At 44.0% G+C, this 22,332-nt stretch overlaps 1 protein-coding gene across 2 annotated transcripts in view; it reads right to left on the reverse strand.

Moving 5' to 3' along the window:
- Positions 1-22,332, reverse strand: part of ASTN2 (astrotactin 2) — a 608,691-nt gene that overhangs the window by 34,653 nt on the left and 551,706 nt on the right. For both annotated transcript variants that reach the window (XM_035112940.3, XM_088665019.1), the window contains one exon: positions 7,327-7,468. In XM_035112940.3, the coding sequence (XP_034968831.3) occupies positions 7,327-7,468 (142 nt within the window). The remainder of the gene's footprint in view (positions 1-7,326; positions 7,469-22,332) is intronic.

Below are 22,332 nucleotides of genomic sequence, written 5' to 3' on the forward strand. Positions count from 1 at the left end.
GCTTTTCCGTAAGAGAGAGTGAAAGCATGGGGGAGGGGAAGAGAATAATGTTTTTGTTTATTTCTTTGAAATGATGGAGTCTAAAAAAGCAGAGAAATCAATCAGTCTCTGTTTGTTTGTTTTCAGAAACCTCAAGCCCAGCTTTGATCTGAGGAAGGAAATAGGCTTGGGGAAGGGAAGGGAAGAGGGAAAAAGTCAGTCAATTGCGCAGACTAATTACTTGAGGTAAGTCGAAGCAGGACGATGCAAATGGACCGTAGGTTAGATAATATTGATGGAATCCACATAGGTTTCTGAAGCAATCCCCTTCTGACTTTAGATCTTATTATTCAAATTGGGGCTGGGTTTGGGGCACTGGAGAATTCGGCCCAGCATGCCTGAGAGGTGGCTGCAAAACAAAAGTCTCCTGAAGAACTGCTGGAAAACGGAAGGGCTCTGGTGAAAGGCAGAGTACGAGTTTCTCTTTCCCTTACTGGTGAAAGCAAGTGGTGGAAGCAAATAAGCAATGGGGAAGTCATTTGGGAATAGGGAGGAAATGAGAGAGAGGCCAAAACAAAAACACACCTCTTGATTCTCTGTTTTTGAGATGTTTGCAGAGGTTGAGAGCACAGCGCTAGCCTCACGTTCCACAGCTCAGGCTGTTGTCACTTTTGAAGTGTTGGGAAACTGGAGGGACCTATGCTTCCTTTTCAACTGTGTCTGATACGAAGCCGTGTGTGTGTGTGTGTGTGTGTGTGTGTGTGTGTGTGTGTGTGAATGTTTATGGGATGTATTTTGGACAGATTTTGGACAGCCACCGGAACTGTCATCCATCAATGCTTTGGGGAAGGGTGACACTTTTGAGAGGTGAAGGCAGCATCAGCTATAAGCTTTATTGGGTGCTGTGGGTTTTGCTGCAACAAAACTAACTTCAAAGCACCTCTGGTGGTGGAGAGGCCTTCAGGATGTCCTGAGAAGGCTACTCATTTTTTATGACTGCACACATCTGTTTGATCCCGCTGCCAGCATGCCCCTTTTCCTCAGTTCCTGCTCCCTTACCGTCTCTGACTATTGCCTTCAGATATCTCATGTATCCCTACTATTCCACGATTCTGCAGGCAGGGCAAATAAACCAGAGCCTATCATTTAGGGGCAGGAGACACTCAAAGGCAGCATACCTCTGATTATCAACCAGTGAGAACCAAAAAGGTATCTGGGTTATAGCCAACTAGGTTTTACTCAAGGTAGACCCACTGAAATTAAGTGACCTAAGTTAGCCATGTACATCAATTTAAATGGGTCAAATTTGAGTGTTGGTCCTCTGCTGGAGGTAATTTGCTTGGCTAGGTGGCTATGTGCTTATTGCCATTTTCAAAAAATAAAAGTAAAAAGAAGAAGAAATCTCTCTCTCATTCAGTTCTCCATCCCACCCTCCTCCAACCATTAGTTGGAATTTTGTGGTCATTGAGGATGATCAGTCCACATTTGGCTGTTTTGAAGATGCCTCCCAAACACACTTAGGTTCACCCTGCAAATCTTGGAGTTTCCTCAAGCCCCCAGATGGTGCTAGACACCAATTCCAATCAGTCCCAGACAGCATAGCCAGAGGTTCAGGATGATAGGAATTGTAGTCTGGTGTAGATAATACTACAAAGGATGAACTGAATGCCCTGACATTATAATGCAGCTTCATTATATATCCATATCTATGTCAGTATTGAACCCTGTCCTTGAACCTGAGGTCTCCTCCTTAGAGGAGGAAGGAGAGCAGAACCCTGCAGCAGATCTCCATGTTGCCAATGACCTTGATAAGCCATCAGATCCAAACATCCCAACCCCAGGGCTGGACACCTCCATAAAAGCTGCCTGAGTTCATGGCTGGCTCTCAGACCCGTCCTCTCATCTTCCCCCAAGGCTACAGAAGCAGAGGAAACAGTGACCAGCTAGTGTCCTGTGCCCTGTGAGGTTGTTTGGGAGGAAGGGGAGGTGCATGGAAACACCTGCTTGGATCAGGGACTGACCCAAAGCCATGAAGGGGTGGAGTTCCTAAACTAGCTCTCAGTCTGGGTTGCTTCATTGCTGAAGCAAAATATCTCATCCCAGCTCCAAGCTTGAGCCTTCCTGAACTGGGAAACTGAAATTCTTTTACACCAGTTGTTGTCATCACAGAGCACAGCAGAGAACATGCCAAATGGTTTTTAAAGATATTCCTTTTACGGCTGCCTCCACACTGGCTTCTTGGCCATTTGGCTCATGGTAACACTAAGGTTACTCTGAAGTGTTTTGCTTGTGATTTGATGTTGCCAGTGATAACAAGAATATTTGGCATGAAATCATTCCCTTTGGATACATTTAGCTTTTCAGCATCATCCGTGAAGGAAGGACTGCAGCCAGAGGAAGAAAGAAGGGCGCATGCAGGAATGAAAGAGAAGGGTATGCCCATCGGTGGCTACTCGCCACTATGGCTATCTTCTATCTCCACTGTCAGAGGTGGCCTGCCTCTAAACACCAGTGGCTGGGAGTCACAAGTGGGGAGAGGGCTTTTGCACTCAGGTCTTGGCTGTAAATTTCCCAGAGGCATCTGGTTGGCCACTGTGATAACAGGATCCAGGACTATGAGGGGCCACTAGGCTGATCCAGCGGGGCTCTTACTGTGTACTTATGTTCAAAGGTGCACAGGAGATAATTGGTAGTATAACATATTTTGAGAATTAAAATTTTTCCTTATGGGCAGCAGCTTTGGCTCACTTCTTTCAAAGATAATTGAAAGCTGCCTTCCACACTATAGCAAACCAACCAGTTTGATATCTCCATTTGAATGCTAGAAGGTTGGAATATACCAGGGAGCCAAGTGGGCTCTACGAAGTGGGAGGGGGCACTCAGAGATAATCATGTTGAGAATAATGAGAAAGAGGAGAGCACAAAATATGGTCTGAAGCTCAACATCAAAAAAACTAAGATCATGGCCACTGGTCCCATCACCTCCTGGCAAATCAAAGGGGAAGAAATGGAGGCAGTGAGAGATTTTACTTTCTTGGGTTCCATGATCACTGGAGATGGTGACAGCAGTCATGAAATTAAAAGATGCCTGCTTCTTGGGAGAAAAGCAATGACAAACCTAGACAGCATCTTAAAAAGCAGAGACATCACCTTGCCGACAAAGGTCCATATAGTTAAAGCTATGGTTTTCCCCTTAGTGATGTATGGAAGTGAGAGCTGGACCATAAAGAAGGCTGATCGCTGAAGAATGGATGCTTTTGAATTATGGTGCTGGAGGAGACTCTTGAGAGTCCCATGGACTGCAAGAAGATCAAACCTCTCCATTCTGAAGGAAATCAGCCCTGAGTGCTCACTGGAAGGACAGATGATGAAGCTGAGGCTCCAATACTTTGGCCACCTCATGAGAAGAGAAGACTCCCTGGAAAAGACCCTGATGTTGGGAAAGATGGAGGGCACAAGGAGAAGGGGATGACAGAGGACGAGATGGTTGGACAGTGTTCTCGAAGCTACGAACATGAGTTTGACCAAACTGCGGGAGGCAGTGGAAGACAGGAGTGCCTGGCATGCTCTGGTCCATGGGGTCACAAAGAGTCAGACATGACTAAACAACAACAACAACAATACTGAAATTGTACAGACTGCTGTTAGAATGGGAAATAAAGGATGAGATGGTGAAGTCAGCTATGATACATTGCATGGGAGAGACTTGGGATTTACTGCATGTTATACCTTGAGAGCAAATTATATGAAAATGATGCAAAGGTACTTAACACCATATAAGCTAGCAAATATGTATTAATAAATTTCCAAATATGTGCTGGAAATGCCAACAGGAGGAATAGTCATTTTATCACATGTGTGTTGGTCTTTCTTTATCTGAAAGTGGTCAGTACTGCTACTCAGGAACCAGCTTGGTTTCAGAGGTGCATGTTTGCGGTTTGACCTACTTAGCTGCACACCTGTGGTCTCTCAACTTTTTGCCTAATTAAAAGGGGAGTTATTTTCTGCACCGGGTACGGGAAGGGATGTGATAGAATAATTGGTTAATTGACACTGTATTTAATTTGATCAAATGTCTTGTAAGCTGCTGGTGAGGAGGAGTGATGGCTTGCAGCGTTTGGCGGAAATAAAACTAAGAAAAGATTTTGTGGACAGCTTTTTATTTTTACACTTCATTGGCTGCGCACACTCTGTGTTGATGAAGAAGCTCAACAATGTGGTGATCCTGTGAAAATGATATATAATGAATTGAAAAGGATCCTTTTTGCTAGGAATAATGGGGACGGAAGTTCAAAAAATCTGACTATTTATTTATGTACCCAACAGCAGCAGCTAGAGCTTTATATGCACAGAGGTGGAAAGAGGAAGATCCTTGGGATGTCCCTATTTTCATTGGAGAAATGTTGGAAGGTATGGAGTTATTTGACTCCTGAGGTGTCCGATGGAAATCCTATATAGGGAAGGTTTTGTTTAATGCTTAATATTTAATTAAGCATTAAACAAAACTCCCTGGAAGGACAGATCGTGAAGCTGAGGCTCCAATACTTTGGCCACCTCATGAGAAGAGAAGAATCCTTGGAAAAGACCCTGATGTTGGGAAAGATTGAGGGCACTAGGAGAAGGGGACGACAGAGGACAAGATGGTTGGACAGTGTTCTCGAAGCTACGAACATGAGTTTGACCAAACTGCGGGAGGCAGTGCAAGACAGGAGTGCCTGGCGTGCTATGGTCCATGGGGTCACGAGGAGTCGGACACGACTAAACGACTAAACAACAACAAACAACAAATTTAATTATGTTTTTATATATGTTGGAAGCTGCCCAGAGTGACAGGGGCAACTCAGTAAGATATGTGGGGTATAAATAGTAAAATTATCATTATGGAATAGGATGTCCCTATTTTCATCGGAGAAATGTTGGAGGGTATGCAGCAACTGATAGCGACTGAACAATTTACTAGAACCAAATCACTGCCAGTTTGTGCTGTGTTTTACACACACACACACACACACACACACACACACGCCTTTTAAAAAAGGAAACATTAAAAATTATTAAATGGCAAGCACGCGTTAGAGCTGCCGTGCCTCGTAAACCAAAGTGTAATAAAGCCATTTCCTTTTTAAAGATCATGTCAACATATGTAATAGAGTTTGTGGGGGAGGACTGAGAGTGGTGCTGGTGGGAGCCAATGGTTGTGGAGTTGGCTAGAGGTGCAGAAGGAAAGTATTAACAAAGCCTGAAAAGTTTGCCAATGGTGGTAGATTTGCCAGTTCACAGGTTTAATTGCCTTTGCGGTTCCAAGCAGGGGGGAGAATTATTCATTCCAACAATGGGTTTTAATTATCCGAGGCTGCTCTGATATTCTCCCATTGTTTTCCAGGGTTGTCCCCCACCCCTTCCAAACATCTTTCCAGTCTAATGTTTCATTCCGTATTTCATGTCTTAAATCTCAGGCAAATTAAAGCACTGTTCTCTTCCATCACTCCCCAGCCCCAAATATTTTACCAGGCAAGTTGTAAGAAAAATGCTTGGCATGCAAAGCAATGATAGCCACAGCAGAAGGCTAATGCAGGGGGCCATATCTCTGGGCACCTAGATTCCTGGACTTGTCTTCCAAACATCAGAAGTGCCCAGCTGGATCAGACCAGTGGCCCATCTAGTACAGCATCCTGTTCTCACAGTGGCCAAACAGATGCTTCTTGGGAGCCTGAAAATAGGACCTGAGCACCACAGCATTTTTCCCACTTGAGTTTCGAAGCAACTGGCATTCGAAGACACACAGACTCCAACAGGGGAGGTAACCCATTTTAATAAGAGGGTTGTCCAAACTAACAAACTTTTGACCTTAGCACCTAAGGCACTACTGAGCTGAAATCCATGCTCAGCTTGCAAGCTGCAAACTTGGCAGGTGCATTTTAGCAATTTTGGTTGAAGGAGAGGAGTGAGTTGAGGTGGAACAGAAGTCCCACAGCACCACATACTGGGTCCATTCTCTCAGGAAAGACCACAGCCAACAAAAACTGGTGCTTCCCTGATCCAAACTAACAAGACAGCCCAGAAGGATGCCACAGTCAATGGTATTAAAGGTCACTAAGAGCTCCATTCGAAACAACAGATTCATATACCCCACATTCATTTACTGGTGTAAATCATCTATGACCAGGGCTGTTTCCATGCCATAACATAAGCAAGCTGCTTAGAGGATACATTTAAAAAGTATAGAAATCAACACCATCGGGTGGTGTTAGCTGCCTATATCCATCTTTGAATCTACCCAATCTGTGGCATTAAATATAGAAAGGATATGAATGATTTTTATTTGCATAATGCAGTGCAAACTGGTCACCTTGGCTCTTTGAGGGCTCTATTTATTATCTAACCAGGGCTGACCCACCCATGAGGCAAGGTGTGGCAACTGCCTCAGGTGGCAGGATCCATAAGACAGCAGATCCGGAGGTAGATCTCAATCCCCCCCTCCCATTTTCCTGATTTAGATTTTCACTCATTCCTTCTTCCCTGGCAGGGAGAGGAGAGTGCCAATTTGTGGTTCTCCTCAGTTGCCAAAATGTCTTGGGCCAGCCTTGTATGTAACTCCTAACTCAATGGCTCTTCGCTACAGAAAAGATTTGTGATGTCTGGCATTCTGCAGATGCAGTGATGGCAGAAAAGTAAGCTTTCTTTGCCGCCATCATTGTCATATACTAAGTCCTATATTGGCTTTCTGTACATGTTCAGTTGCAATCATTGCAAGCTTTCTTCCACCATTGGCCGTTTCACAGTCTGGAGTACCAAGGAGCTGACTTGACTGTGATTGGATTAAGAATTTAAGGGAACAATTGTATTGATAGTTTTAGTGTTAAGTCTATTTTATTGTAAACCACTTTTCAGTTTATTTTGAGGGGGAAAGTAGTATATACATTTCCAATTTAAAAAGCAAACAATAGGACAGTTGCTTGCATTCAGCTCTTTGTTGCTACTGCCATAGAGAAAGTGGTTGCTGGTGCCCATTGGGACTGGTAAGGTGGAAGGCAGGGAGGCCAACAGTAGGTGGAGCCAGAGTAATGGCAGGCAGAGCCAGAGCCCATTAGAGGTAGAGGCAATTAATTTTGCTTTTGTTCACATCTTTCTCCCTTCTACAAAGCTGGGACAAGGAGGAGGAACAACCCCTTGAACTAGTTGTCAATAAGAAACAGACAGATGGTGACTGGCTGAGGACAGACTGAGGTTGGCTTGGGCAGTCTCCAATCCATACAGACTTTGAAATGCCAGAAGTAATGTGAGTGCACAAGACACTGGGTGATCTTTTCCCCACGCCCCACGACTCCACCACATCTCCTTCCTTACTTGTACAATCCATCAGGCTCCAGACACTTGAAAATGACGGAGTAGAGGTTTGTGTCAGGGATATCTCCATGGCTCCTTCCAGCAGCCACACAGGCAGCTCCAAGACCAGAGAGCAAATCATCAGCAAAGCTCAAGGACTCTCCTGCAGGCCAAAGAAAAGAAACACCTGAGAAACATTCATTTATTTACTTGACAGAGAAACATATGCATGTGGTGGAGGAAGTCGTGAGGAGTTGGTTGTTGTTGTTGTTGGGTTTGCTTTCCTCCCCCATCTCCTGTAACTCTGGAACCTTAGGTCACTCAACTGAACCCATGAGCAGCATATTCAGGAGTGACAGTACAAGGGACTTTCCCATACATTGCAGACTGGAATTTATGGAAATGACTTGCATGAGCGGGCAGGTGCTGGTTATTGGCTTAGATGGCTTTAAAAGAGTATTCTGCAAAAGCTGTGTGAAAGGGTAGTAGCTGAGTGGTAGTGTGTGTACTTTGCACACATAATGTCTTAATTTGCTCAGACAAGGCTGGGAAAGACTTCCTGCCAGAAACCATAGAGTTCTGTAGCCCACCAATGCTGATTCACATGATAGTTCATTCCATTTTCATGACTTTCCCTTAACTGGTAAGTCCTGCATTATATTCTATCTTTAGAGGTAAAGGGACCCCTGACCATTAAGTCCAGTCGCGGATGACTCTGGGGTTGCAGCGCTCATCTCGCTTTACCAGCCGAAGGAGCCGGCGTACAGCTTCCGGGTCATGTGGCCAGCATGACTAAGCCACTTCTGGCAAACCAGAGCAGCACACGGAAACGTCGTATACCTTCCCGCTTGGAGCGGTACCTATTTATCTACTTGCACTTTGACATACTTTCGAACCGCTAGGTTGGCAGGAGCAGGGACCGAGCAACGGGAGCTCACCCCGTCACGGGGATTCGAACTGCCGACCTTCTGATCGGCAAGCCCTAGGCTCTGTGGTTTAACCCACAGCAGCTTTAACAGAATGTAAAAGCCACTTTTGGGAACAACAGTGGAATACAGTGCAAGCAGAGTGCTCCTTTCAATGTTATGTGCTTCCTGTAAAATAAATTGGAATGAAGACTCAGTGGAGATGTGATATGGAAGATCAGTAAGGTTCAGCTTGCCCCTGAGATAATTTAAAAAGCAGTTGAGGGGGAACATGTTTGCATAAAGAAGTGTGGAAAAGTGGATTTTATATAAAGCAACTGTCAAGCCAACTTTTGTGTATGCAGTACTTCTGGCTCACACCCTGTGTTCTTTCAGCTTCATATATAAATTGGCAGCTTTCAGAGCTGGACATGTTAGTGGCACAGTAGGATTGCATGTTGAGGGAGAGAACAGTCAGCATTTTGGGCATCCTGGAGTAATAAGAAACTCATTCCTTAGCTCTGAACATCTATTGTGAGTCAGGCTTTGGCTCTGGCAGCGAACAGCAGAATGGCTCTTGTGCCTACCCTCCTTTCTTTACTTTCTTTTCAACCTGATTAAAGACCCAAAAGTGCATAAGAAATGCCAAAGTATTTGGTATAAAGCACGCAAACCAGCCTATTGGTGTGACAAACCAGCAATCCATAAAGCCAGGAGCTGATTATACAGGTGGTGACAGTGGCAATAACAAAACAAAACATGGACACGCAAACATTATTTTCATAAAAGGCACATGTGGGTAACAAATTTCTCCTGCCAGAGGAGAAACAGAACATTTATTATTTCCCTAAAGAAACCAAAAGGCAAAGTTAGTCATCTTAATGCCTCTTGCAAGTCCCCAAATGGAACCATTCCTATGCTGTTTCCATCACACCACTGTTTGCTCCAGCAGTTTCTAGAAGCAAGTCTAGACCAAAATTTGGGAGTGGCAGAAGTGATTGGCCTGAAGTGATGCCTGGTGAATAGGAAGGGGCACTGAGGCTGCACACTATTGTTGCATGTGTTGCCTTTATTTCTCTAGAACTGGGTGGTGGGAGCCTGTGGTCCTCTAGATGTTGCTGGACTCCAACTCCTATCAACCCTGGCCTTGCCGACTGAGGCTTATGGGAGGTGGAGTCCTGACAACATCTGGAGGGTCATGGGTTTTCCATCCATGGTCTAGAAAATTGATACCGGCTCGTTTTGAGTGGGCTCTTGGCAAAGATTTTCCTAGTGGGACCTTAGCCATGGAAATTACCTGTTGATAACTGCCACGATGGATGGCATGGCTTCAGGGCATTCTGGTAAATTTAATTTTACTTGTTGCTGCTAGGCACAGGTGGCAGAGGGCAGGTATCAGTACCTCTGGTGTCCTGGCAGATGCCCAAGTATGTCAAGAGCTGATATTGGCCCTAAATACTGATCTTGGCCCAAGTGTAGGATAGGTTGCATACCCTCTGACATTTCTTTGACAAAAATAGGGACGTCCCATTGCAGAATGATAATTTTACTATTTATATCCCACACATCTTACTGGGTTGCCCCAGCCACTTTGGGCAGCTTTTGGGGCAACCCAGTAAGATGTGTGGGATATAAATAGTAAACTTATCATTCTGCAACGGGACGTCCCTATTTTCGTCAAAGAAATGTCAGAGGGTATGAAACAGCAGGATAGACAGTTTGTTGATTGTTGCTAACTTTGTGTGTACACCAATTCAAGAACCAGAGTTAATGGGAGTTAATCCAGCAGATAGGAGTGAATACATAGCTTAAGTCCTGCCAATGAAGTAGGGAGGTTAGGGGGAAATGCCCTCTTCTTATTTTCCCCCAACACTATTTTATTTAGCTTTTTGCTTCATTTTGAAATTTAGAAGCAGCAGTGAGATTAACATGACGACGACTACTACTACTACTACTACTATTACTATAACAACAGTAAAAGCAAGCCATCCTTTGCCTAAAACAGTGGTTTTCAACCAGTGACCCATGGTCAGGGGTGCTGCGGGCAACACTGTCCTCTGACCCTCTCCCCTTCCCTCCTGCCTCTGATGCCTTCTTGCATTTCTGCCTCCCAAAGGCATGCATAGCTGTTTGTTACAGCAGCCCTGGCTACAAGCTCTGCAGGCGAATGGTGCCTCTGGGGCTGGCCAGGGGGCACTGGTTGCCATGAGCTGAGGTAGCTGGCATAAGCAAGCCAGTCCACCAGCCCTTGCTGTTAGGAATGGACAGACAAGTGGGAGGCCAGGCAGGCAGGCAGGCAGGCACTGTGCTGACCTTTTTTGTGCTTGCTGTGTTGCAAGGCCCACCTGGAAGCTGAGTGCCCAGTGCTGAAGGGAAGCCTTTCCACCATGCAGATCCGGCAGTGCCCACTGATACTACTGCTGCCTCCCAAGGTAAGGTGCAGGCCTCACCTTCAGCCAGTCTCCGTTGGGCCACTAAGGCTGGGGCATTCTCTCCCCAGGCCCTTGTGGGGCAGTGTGAGGAGGCACCTCTCTTTGGGGTGGGAGGGGGCAGCTCAGAGATCAGGGGCGGCGGCAGCAGCTGCCCAGAGGACTCCTGAGGAGAGGAGGTTGGGAGAACACTCCACAAGGGAGAGTGTTCGAGAAAATGGTGAGAGGCTGCCAGCTCTGCAAGCAAGAGGTGACATAACTGGGGTCCTGACCCCCACAGGGGCGCCACAGAAAGAATATAGATGGTCAAGGGAGCGGTGGACTCAAAAGGTTGAAAACCTCTGGACATAATGAACTTAGGGAGAAAAGCCTATATGGATAAATAAATATATTGGTAGGTCTGACACAGGCATGATCTTATTTCAGCCCCAATGGAGCTGTAATGGAGAACAGGCACATACCTGCATTGGGGGTGGGGGTGGGGAGGCTCTCAATTCCCTCTCCTTCAAGGAAAGGAAAACACAGCAGAATTGTCAAGAGGCATAAATGGTGGGGACTGGGAGAGTGGAAGGAGGGGCACTTAGGACTCCAGCCCCCTCTCCCTCCTCCAAATGACAGTCCTTTGAAAGGTGCAAAGGAGGGAGGCAGTGGAAAGGAAGGTGAGTAAGAATTGTTTCCATTTTCCTCCTGCCCAGTTTGGTTCTTTCTTTGCTCAGGAAACACCTGGCCTTAGGAGATCCATAAAAATATGTCACATGTGGTGTGTGTTCATTGAACCCCTCCCTTCTCCCAGTTTTCCACCTCAAGGTGTTAAGACTGGAGAGGGGGGGATTCTGGGGTTGGGGGCTTGCTCAGGCTAGCCCACCTTGCCTTGAACCTTACAAAAATCCAGTTCCCAGGCTGCAGCTCTGGATGACAAGTCTGCAATAAGAGGCCCGTTGTGAATTTATAGAACGTGCACACAAAGGCTGCGTACACACCATACATTTAAAACACATCCCCTCCCACTAAAAAATAATCTTCGGAACTGTGGCTTACCCCTTCACAAAGCTACAGTTCCCAGCATTCTAAACAAACTGCAGTTCCCAGGAGTCTTTGGGGAAAGTCATGTGCTTTAAATGTATGGTGTTTTTGTAGCCAACAAAAAAAGGTATGCAAAGGGCCATCCCTTCCAATGCAGGAATTACTGCAGGGGGTTGGACTAGATGACCCTTTGGGGCTTTTCCAACTCTACACTTCTATGATTCTACAATAAGCTGCAAAGAGGAAATTCAGACTCTGCTATTGTTAAATTATTACATTTTGCCCCACCTCTCCTCAATGAGCTCCAGGCATGGCTCTTCCCCACTTCCTGCCAATTTTAGCCAAACTACATACACATTTGTGGGAATGAACTGGTGGTCACTGACCAGGACCAAAACCTTAGGGTCGCAGTAGGTAGCTTCATATCACAGGAAAGAACCACAGCAACGCGTGGCCGGGTCAGCTAGTAGATTCATAGAGTTGAAAGGAACCCAAAAGTCATCTAGTCCAAAACCCTGCAATGCTGGAACCTCAGCTAAATCAGCCATGACAGATGGCCATCCAACCTCTGCTCAAAAACCTCTAAGGAAGGAGAGTCCACAACCTCCTGAAGGAGACTGTTCCAATGTCAAACAGCTCTTACAGTCAGACCCCCCCCCCGGTGTTTAAGCGGAATTTTCATTCTTGTAATTTGAAGCCTCTGGTTTGAATCCTATCCTCCAGAGCAGGAAAAAACAATATTGTTCCCTCTTCAAAGTGACAACCCTTGAGATAACAAAAGATTTAAAAAAAATTAAACCTAGAATGTAAATGGACTAAACAATAAATAAATAAATGAGGAATAAGCTAGAACATGTGTCGTTAAAACAAAATTTATATGTGATTTGCTTGCAAGAAACACGTTTCGAAATGACACAAAAGAGTATTGATAAACAAAAGATTGCGAGTAGAATTCATAACATCAGATAAAAAAAGAAGGGTTGCAATTTATATGACCCAAATATGACCTGAAGCAACTTTTTAAAGATGAACAAGGAAGAATGATTGGAATACAGATAACATCACAAAGAGAAAATATGGTTTGATTGGAATATATACACCAAACGAGAGAAAATCAGAATTTTATAAAATACTGGAAGATGTTTGAACTTATGGACCAGAAGATGATCTTAATGAGCGATATGAATGGGGTAGTCTCCCTTGGAATGGGTAGAATAAATAAGAAAAACTAATTCAAATGAGGGGGAGACTACCCAGAACATTCTTTAAAATGGTAGAAAACTTTGATTGATATATGGAGATTTAAACATCCATTGGATAGAGAGTATACTCTCCCCCCCCCCCAAAAAAATCCAATGATTCTGCCTGGAGAATCAATTCTGCCAATCCAAGGAATTATCATTAACAACAAAAAGGGTAGAGATACAACCAAGAGATACACTTTTGGATCATAATCCAGTATTATCGGAGCGAAGTGGTGAAAGAAGTCCATTATTTAAGGTGGAGATTAAATGAAAGATTTTAAGATTATCAAATAATTTTAGATAAAGCTGAAAAGACTCTGAAAGACTATTTTGATTTAAACTTAAACCAAGAAACAGACTTAAATGTAACACAGGATACAAGTAAAGCAGTAATGAGGGGGCTCTTCATCCAACAAAATGCATTCCAAATGAAGACGAGAGAACAAAAAAAAACCACACCAAGAACTTCTGTAAGACTTGATTTTAAATGAGAAAGAATTGATCAAGAAGTCAGGAAAATAATCCATAAAACAAATGATTAAAATTAACAACAACAACAATTTATTTCTACCCCCCCCCCCAACAACAAAACAACAACAATAATTTATTTCTACCCTGCCCATCTGGCTCGGTTTCCCCAGCCACTCTGGGCAGCTTTCCACAGAACATTAAAAACAGAATAAAACTTCAAACATTTAAAACTTCAAACATTAAAAACAGGGCTGCCTTCAGATGCTACAAGCACAATATTCAATGTTGGTAAATCAAAAAAATTAGGAGTATTGTCTTGACTTCGCTCCCCCTTTCACCCTTTTCTATGATTGAATCATCCTGACAAGCTCACTGGACAAACTCATGACCTGAACACGATCACAATTGATCCGGAAGTCTAAATCAAGAAATTTAATAGAAAAACAAAAAAATTGTGACAGAAACACGTCCTGACAGTAAGAGCTGTTCGGCAGTGGAATTTGCTACCAAGGAGTGTGGTGGAGTCTCCTTCTTTGGAGGTCTTTAAGCAGAGGCTTGACAGGCATATATCAAGAATGCTTTGATGGTGTTTCCTGCTTGGCAGGGGGTTGGACTGGATGACCCTTGTGGTCTCTTCCAACTCTATGATTCTATGATTCTACGTTGAATTTGCCAACAAACCAGTTAAATTGCTGGTGTGGCAATAAAAGAAAAAACAGGATATGAATTTTATAAATAAATTTAATATAGATCACAAAGTTATACTGTTGGTGTGTGAGCATCTACACTTGCATTTTCATTTCTTTCATTTCTTTCAAAGCTTTACAGAAAAGTTTTCCTGCATCTTTTACTTCTTTGCAGCAGCAGCAGCATTCCAGCTACCGGTATGTCTTATTGAAATTCCTGTTATAGGAATAAACATCACTTGGTTCTGTTTCTCAGAGTCTTTATAATTTACAGAAATTTACACTGGTCATTAATAAAGAAAACAAAATAATTAAAACAACATAATCTTTTCTCTAAGAAAATAGGAGCCATTTCCTAGAGAGAGAACTGACAGTGTAATTACCATAGTCTTCAACAGGTATGGACAATTTTTCAAATCCAATTATCACCTTGCTAGGCTAAAGAAATATGGGGGGTTGGGCAAGCCTTCTCGTCAGGGTTAGTTTCCTGGTTGTTTTTCTTTCCATTTCTGAAAATGTATGAGCTAGAGAGAGCAGATGAATTTTATACAGCCATCCCTTCACTTATGCACTTTTTATGGTACTCACACGAGACTGTGTATACACTTGGCACCAGGAAATAAAAAAAAATAGAATCACACCAGGAACTGGTGAAAGAGAACCAGAGAGTCCTCATGGCCTGCAAGGAGACCTTCCCCGGAGCCCAAAGAGAATGTCAGTGATAGTGGAGGAAGCCTCAAAGAGACCGGAGGTGCAATGGAGCTTTGTTTATGCTGCTCAGCCTCCCTGACTAATAGCTGATAAGTGTGGTAGCGCAGCAGCAGCAACCCCTTTCCTGAACACCCTCCAGCCTCCTGCTGGCCCCAGAGCTTCAGCTCTAGATATTTACAGAGGGATTAGAAGTACTAAGAATGCATCATATATTACAGTGGAACATGCAGAGGTTATGTATATTTTTTGAAAAATCACTGGATCATTAGATTTTTGTAAAATAAAATGTAGACAATGACTTGTACTCTCTGGATCAATAGTTGAGATTCTTGCATTGCAGGGGGTTGGACTACCTGACCCTTGGGTCCCTTCCATCTCTAATATTCTATGATTCTACAAAAGCATCTATGACAGATGGCCACCCAATATGCTGTTTGGCTCCAAATTCCGTCAGCCCCAGCCAGTCAAAGGTGGTAGGAGTTGCACACCAGCAACATCTGGAGGGCCACAGGCTCCCACCAGTTTTATTCCCTTACTATCTGGCCCTGCACGCGTTGCTGTGTGTTAGTCTGTGAAATGGAGGGTAATACCCCCCCTTCAGATCCCCCTGAGCCTCAGAGTCCCCTTGAGTCGAGGCGAGATACTGTGGAGAGGGCAGGTTTCATTCCTGTGTCTCTCCCCCCCCCTGTTCTGACCCATTACATATCCCTGCCCCCTATTTGGTCCCCCATCCCCCCCCCAGGCAGCCCCCTACCTCCACTTGGCAATGTTGGGCCTTGTTGCTGGAAAAGGCCTATTTTCAGTTGGTTTGGTCTTCAACACCTCTGCTGGATGTATGTATGTGAGTGGTGGATCTTGTGGTTTGTGGGTGTGGTGTAAATTTCACAGGAAGGGAGGGGTGTACTGTGGGAGGAAATCCACTTGAGGGCGCTGTTTTACTTTGTTGAAAAAGAGGTTTGTACCTGCGGAGGTGTGAGATTTGAGGGTTTTTTTTTCCTAACAACGCTCAGGGAGTGGCCTGGATCGTTGTGTCAAAATTTCAGGACGATCGGTCAAGCGGTTACTGAGAAAAGTGGATCCCGCACTTTCATGATTTTTACATACACACACACACATATATATATATATATATATATATATATATATATATATATATATATGAGATTTGAACCTGGGTATTTCCAATCCTTGTTTGACACTCAGACCATTTAACTGCTCCTTCTTCTTGTGGTCATTTGAGCAATACTGCTTAAGTGTTGCCTAACAGAGGAGTAGGAGAGCAGTCTCACATGCCTCCCAGCCCTTCTCCTTCAACTCCTGGCCTTCTGTGACCTACACAGGCTGCATTTTGCTCCTCACTTTCACTGCTTTATCCAACCTTGTCACTTTGCCTGCCTTGGAGTAAAAAGAGATTTCTGTTTTTTCCATAAAACTGGCCTTCAAAGAGATGAGAAAAGCAGGGCCTCATCTAGTAATGTTGAGAGCTCTAGGGATGCCTTCCTGAATGCCACAGACACAGGGAAATTTCTCCTCTCTGTGCCTTATGCATGGTGGTCTGAAAGCTGGGGAGGGGGAATGGGTTTGTAGAAACTTTGCCCCCCTTCATTTTGTTCCTTTCTTTACCTATTAAATTCCAGTTTCCTGTCTTCTCATTCCTGACTGGCCCCCACCCACAGAGCACCCTATATTGATTTATTTAAAGACATGAGGAAGATATTTAAATGGAGAGGGAAATGGGAAAAATGCTTCACCTCTCAAATACACAATGAAAACTTGCAAAAAGCTTTTTACCTTGGAAATTTTTCTGGTGAGTTTTTCCTACTGTTTAATCCCTGCTTTGAGTCACACAGAAATGAGAAAGCACATTTAATAAGATTCTAATTCACACCTAACCCATGCAGTTTATAGTTTTATATTGTATATACACACACGTATATACACAGCCATACCAACCAACAACGAAGCTATGACTCTACCTGTGTTCAGCAGTAACTGATTGTTTCAACATATGCTTAAACAAAACATGTATTTAGAGGCCTGGCTGAGGTGTGATTTAGGCCAGGAGGCGTAGTTTTCCTTTCAGATCCCTTTGTAAGAAAGAAAAAGTCTGCTTCATTAATGGAGTGCAGGAACCAATGAACAAATGTCCCAACTGTTTGGTAGAAGCGCCTAACCCCACACATTTCTAACATGCTGCATGCTCCAAATGTTCAATTTTACCTAAAAAGAAAAGTAAGAGTTCACATTGGGGCACTGAACATAGGTGCCAAGTGCACACCAAATCCAGATCTAGGCCAAAATTATATTTCCAAGTGAGCATCCTGAAGTCAATTGATAACATAGTTAGGGCCCTCTGAATTATTTTTGATGAGAAATGAAGGAGGGTGTGCCTGTGTCCTATCAAATTGTTCCCTCTGTGTAGTGGCGGAGTGGGTTTGGGAATCACAGAACTCCTGTCCCCCATACCAGTCTATCAACACTTGGGGACAGGAAAGTGGGACAAACACACACACCGCAACGCCCCCACCTGAACTCTGCAGATGGGGAAAGCAGCCACTAGGGCTCCTCTTCAGACGACAGCAGTGAGTTTTGGTCCCACAAATTTTACTCTCATCCCACTTCCTGAAAGCTGGTGTGGGATTTTGTGGTGAAGAAGCTGAGCCCTGAAAACTCTTAACAAGTGACACCAACAAAAAATTAACAAGTATCCCTCCAACAGGGACAGACTTAAAAAAACAAAGAAAAACAAAAACTTCACAATCAAGTTATCTTTCCTGCCAGGTTGTTAAGAAGGTTCCCCCAGTTTCTCATTTTACATTTAGTTTCCCATGCTTGCACATCCATGCAATGATTTTTCAAATTTTCAAAATAGTCTCATGAAAATTCTTCGGCATTTTAACGAGAATCTCTCCTAGTAATCGCGGTTTGATTACCATTTTGACTGATGTTCACATTTTTGAAAGCAATGTTGCTGAATATGATTCATTTCAGAATATTTTCACAAGCACATTCATCGTTATAAACACTTTTACTTAAAACATGCACTTCTGTAAGCATGGATTGGTTCAAGAACTGCACTGCACAATTTGAGTAACCGAATTTCCAAGGATGGGTGTGTTTCAGTACTCATATTGTTGTAGAAAGTGTGAACTTGCGAGATTCACTTTTATAGGCAAACTGAATCAGATTTCTCCCCCATCCCTGTTGCTAAGAGACTTGTACTTTGAGCCTGGAAGGATAAACAGCCAGCATACATTATGAAATGGTCTGAGGACCTTTACAGCCGTTTCTACATTTGAAAATTTCCCCTATATATGTCAGTCTTACGTAGACACCTATTTGGGCACCTGGATCGTGTATATCAAATTACATGTTTAAGATGGATGTACTTGTTAAGTAAGGGGACGCGGGTTGCGCTGTGTGTTAAACCACAGAGCCTAGGGGTCGGCAGTTCGAATCCCCGCGATGGGGTGAGTTCCCGTTGCTCAGTCCCTGCTCCTGCCAACCTAGCAGTTTGAAAGCACAAATAAATAGGTACCGCTACAGCGGGAAGGTAAACAGCGTTTCCGTGCGCTGTTCTGGTTCGCCAGAAGTGGCTTAGTCATGCTGGCCACATGACCCAGAAGCGAGTAAAGCCAGTAAAGCGAGATGAGCGCTGCAACCCCAGAGTCATCTACATCTACAACCTAATAGTCAGGGGTCCCTTTACCTTTACCTTACTTGTTAAGTATAATTGTTTAATTGACACTGAAATGGAAAATGGCAAAATGCATATTACAAAAAAAGTTCAACACGGGGAAATTCCACTGCAGCATTCTATGGGACTCTGAGTTTTAACTGAGTTGATAATTAACTGTTGAATGTCCTCTGCTCCAATACTGAATGTTTAGCTTTGAACATGTAACAAAGGTATCACATTGCAAATCACCATTTTGAAAGGAAGTTGCCTTTGGTCTTTGTTCTCAGTAAGGATGTAAATGAAGCTCTCCTGGAGCACACAGCCTCAGGCTGGAATGCAGGCTGTGGGAAGAAACAGACCTCTGCTTCTAGGTCTGTTGGAATTATTTCATTTTTTGCAAGGTTCTGAGCCTGTCCCTTGGGCTGTCACATGTCTTATGGAACTGTTTGGATGTATCATTTGATGTTTCTGTTCCGTTTTGAAGTAAAGTTCTAAACAATCTAATGGGTCTGGACAATATTTCATTTCAGAAGGAGTCAGTTTTTATGCATCCAGACACTTCAAACTGTGCAACATTAATATCTGCAATAGTACTGGTGGTTACTGTACCATTAATATGAGCGGACACTGTTTTCTCTTTCAACTTTTTTGTCTCTTTCTCTGTTTTTTCTTCTGTTAAATTTGAAAGTATTTTTAAAGAACATTTCCTGCTAAATAGGGCTTATAGACTGTGCAGTAAATATGGCATACCCTCTCAGGAGGACAAATCGGAACTCTACTCCCCCCCCCCCACACACCAGCACCAGCCTGCCATTGCCACCTGCCTGCTTCCACCCACCCGTTTGTTGGCGCACCCACAACTACCCACGACTGGCCACTCGCTTTTCGCCACAATATACTTCTGGCAGCTCTGCCATGGCTCCCATTGCACTCTCCACCCCCACCATACTTCAGGGCGTGTGGGCTTCGGGAAGTATGATGGCGGCAGCAGAAGAGGCCACGGAGGAGGCCATTGAGGCGGTGGCTGTGGAAGGAGCCAAGGTGGGACAGCTGGAATTGGAGACAGAAGCCAGGGCAGCTTTTGATAATCCGGGATGAAATATTCAAAATGGGAGAGTTGGTTGGTATGAATACAGTCCATGTGACTGGAGTTCTTAGAAAGAGAGAATATATACTGTATCTTCAAAAGAGGTTTGGACTAGGCTAGGGTGCCCTCATTTCCAAATTATATTCCTTTGAAATCTGAAAGTCTTCAAAGATAATACTTTAATCATTCCTGTCAGAGACCATCCAGACTGGCAGCTAAATTATGGAATCTACTGGGGTATGATGGAGTGGAAGGACTGGGTAGAAGCAGTTTATTTATAGGCAATGACTACACAAAAATAAATTCCTTATCTGGTTACTTTAAAAGCCTTTAATCCAAACCAGGGGTAAGCAAACTTTTTCAGCAGGGGGCCGGTCCGATGTCCCTCAGAGCTTGTGGGGGGGGGCAGACAATATTTTGAAAAAAAAGAACAAATTCCTATGCTCCACAAATAACCCAGAGATGCATTTTAAATAAAAGCACACATTCTACTCATGTAAAAACATGCTGAATCCTGGACCATCCGCAGGCTGGATTAAGAAGGTGATTGGGCCAGATACAGCCCCTGGGCCTTAGCTTGCCTGCCCATGATCCAAGCCATGAGGAAAAGGCATCTGCATAAACCAAACTAGGAATTCAAATAATAAAAAAGGCACAAGATAATGCTCATGGGGCACCTGCAATTTAATGGGGAAAAGCTAAAATAATTGTCTATGTACATATGTTTATAGCTGTACTATTCCCCTTGTGAGTGATATTCAGGGTGAGTGTCAATCCTTCCATAGCTAAAACAGCACCACCCACCCAAAATCAGGAGCTATCAACAGACTTCAGGAAATCTTTGCAAATGTTACCACCACCACCACCACCACCCCCAAAAAAACCCTTTAGAAATAAAAAGTGTTCTTTGGTGCAGAGGAGTCAGAATCCTCCCCTTGAAGACCTCACAGAGGATTGAGCATGCTCTTAACATGCTAAGGTTTTGGAGGGGAATATGTAAAACAGTCATGGAGTTGAGTGTCCTGGAAGAGCACTTGCAGCACTAACAACCTTTTGTGCACACAACTCCATTGTGTTTCACTTTTGGAAACTCATGTTTAAAAGATTATCATGTTTGCTGAACTAGATTGCAGAATTACTTTCCCATCACCTACTACCTTTTCCCAACCTGAGGGCCTTATTACCTACTGGCCAAGCTTTTAGGCGGTCACATACTGGTGGTAGCGGGCGAAGAGCAAAAAATTTCATTTTTTAAATAACTTTAGCCAATTAATTTTAAACTTCAAATTGGTTCAACATTTATCTTATAATTTGACTTCCCACTTCCTCTTCCATGCTGTTTTTATAACCATCCCTTTGGTATACTGCATAATATTGCGCATTTCACCTAATACATATTCCTCTATTTCATATATTATAATTTCTTCCCGTTGCACAAATTTCAAATCCTGCCTGCAATTTCATTTGGTTATGAATAAACTTCAAATAATCTTTGCACAGTAGGTTAGTTTCTACCACACACCTTCCTTTATCTTCCACCCAGGCAACCAAGAGGTGTTATCATAGTCCAAGGGTACAATCCTGCCAATAACAAACAAGAAAAGTGCAAGGGAAATCAGTGAGTAGCATGGCCCATGGAGAGAATATGTATGGCTTGGGAGGTGGCGTGGTGTGGGGAGTCTCAATGGCCAGGCAGAGAATTCTTGAGGGATGTATTTGGCCCCAGGCCTGCACTTTCCTTTCTCTATGGTAAAGGTAAAGGGACCCCTGACCATTAGGTCCAGTCGTGGACGACTCTGGGGTTGTGGCGCTCATCTCACTTTACTGGCTGAGGGAGCCAGCGTACAGTTTCCAGGTCATGTGTCCAGCATGACTAAGCCGGTTCTGGCAAAACCAGAACAGTGCACGGAAACGCCGTTTACCTTCCCGCCGGAGCGGTACCTAGAATCATAGAATCATAGAGTTGGAAGAGACCACAAGGGCCATCCAGTCCAACCCCCTGCCAAGCAGGAAACACCTATTGATCTACTTGCACTTTGACATGCTTTCAAACTGCTAGGTGGGCAGGAGCAATGGGAACTCACCCCATTGCGGGGATTCGAACCACCGACCTTCTGATCGACAAGCCCTAGGCTCTGTGGTTTAACCCACAGCACCAACCGCGTCCCACATTTCCCGATGGTACCTGAGCCTTTCTCAGCTAGAGATGCCAGGGACTGAACCTGGGATGTTCTCCATGCAAAGCAAATGCTCTGTCAAGGAGCTTTGACTGCACACTCCTTAGGCTCTGCATAGATCAGGGGTCCCCAAACTAAGGCCCAGGGGCCAGATGTGGCCCAATTGCCTTCTAAATCCGGCCCGCGGACGGTCTGGGAATCAGCATGTTTTTACATGAGTAGAATGTGTCATTTTATTTAAAATGCATCTCTGGGTTATTTGTGGGGCATAGAAATTTGTTCAATTTTTTCTTCAAAATATAGTCCGGCCCCCCACAAGGACTGAGGGACAGTGGACCGACCCCCTGCTGGAAAAGTTTGCTGATCCCTGGCATAGATGATTACCTCATTCATACATGTTGTGCCCAAATTTAGGCTCAAGAGAAGGGCTATCACCAGTCTACCATGCAAAAAGTGTGAATTAGAGATTGAGACGTGACCGAGGTCATTTGGGATCTTTATGGCACCATGCCCCCTTTCTCTCTCCTCTCAAAGTCACCCTCACAGGAAAGGAAGATGAGAGATCATCTTACCAAAGAACAACAAAGATTGGTAGTCATTTCCCCCTATCTGCTT

Source organism: Zootoca vivipara, chromosome Z2 (assembly GCF_965207765.1).
Source record: "Zootoca vivipara chromosome Z2, rZooViv2.hap1.1, whole genome shotgun sequence".
Classification (NCBI taxonomy): domain Eukaryota; kingdom Metazoa; phylum Chordata; class Lepidosauria; order Squamata; family Lacertidae; genus Zootoca; species Zootoca vivipara.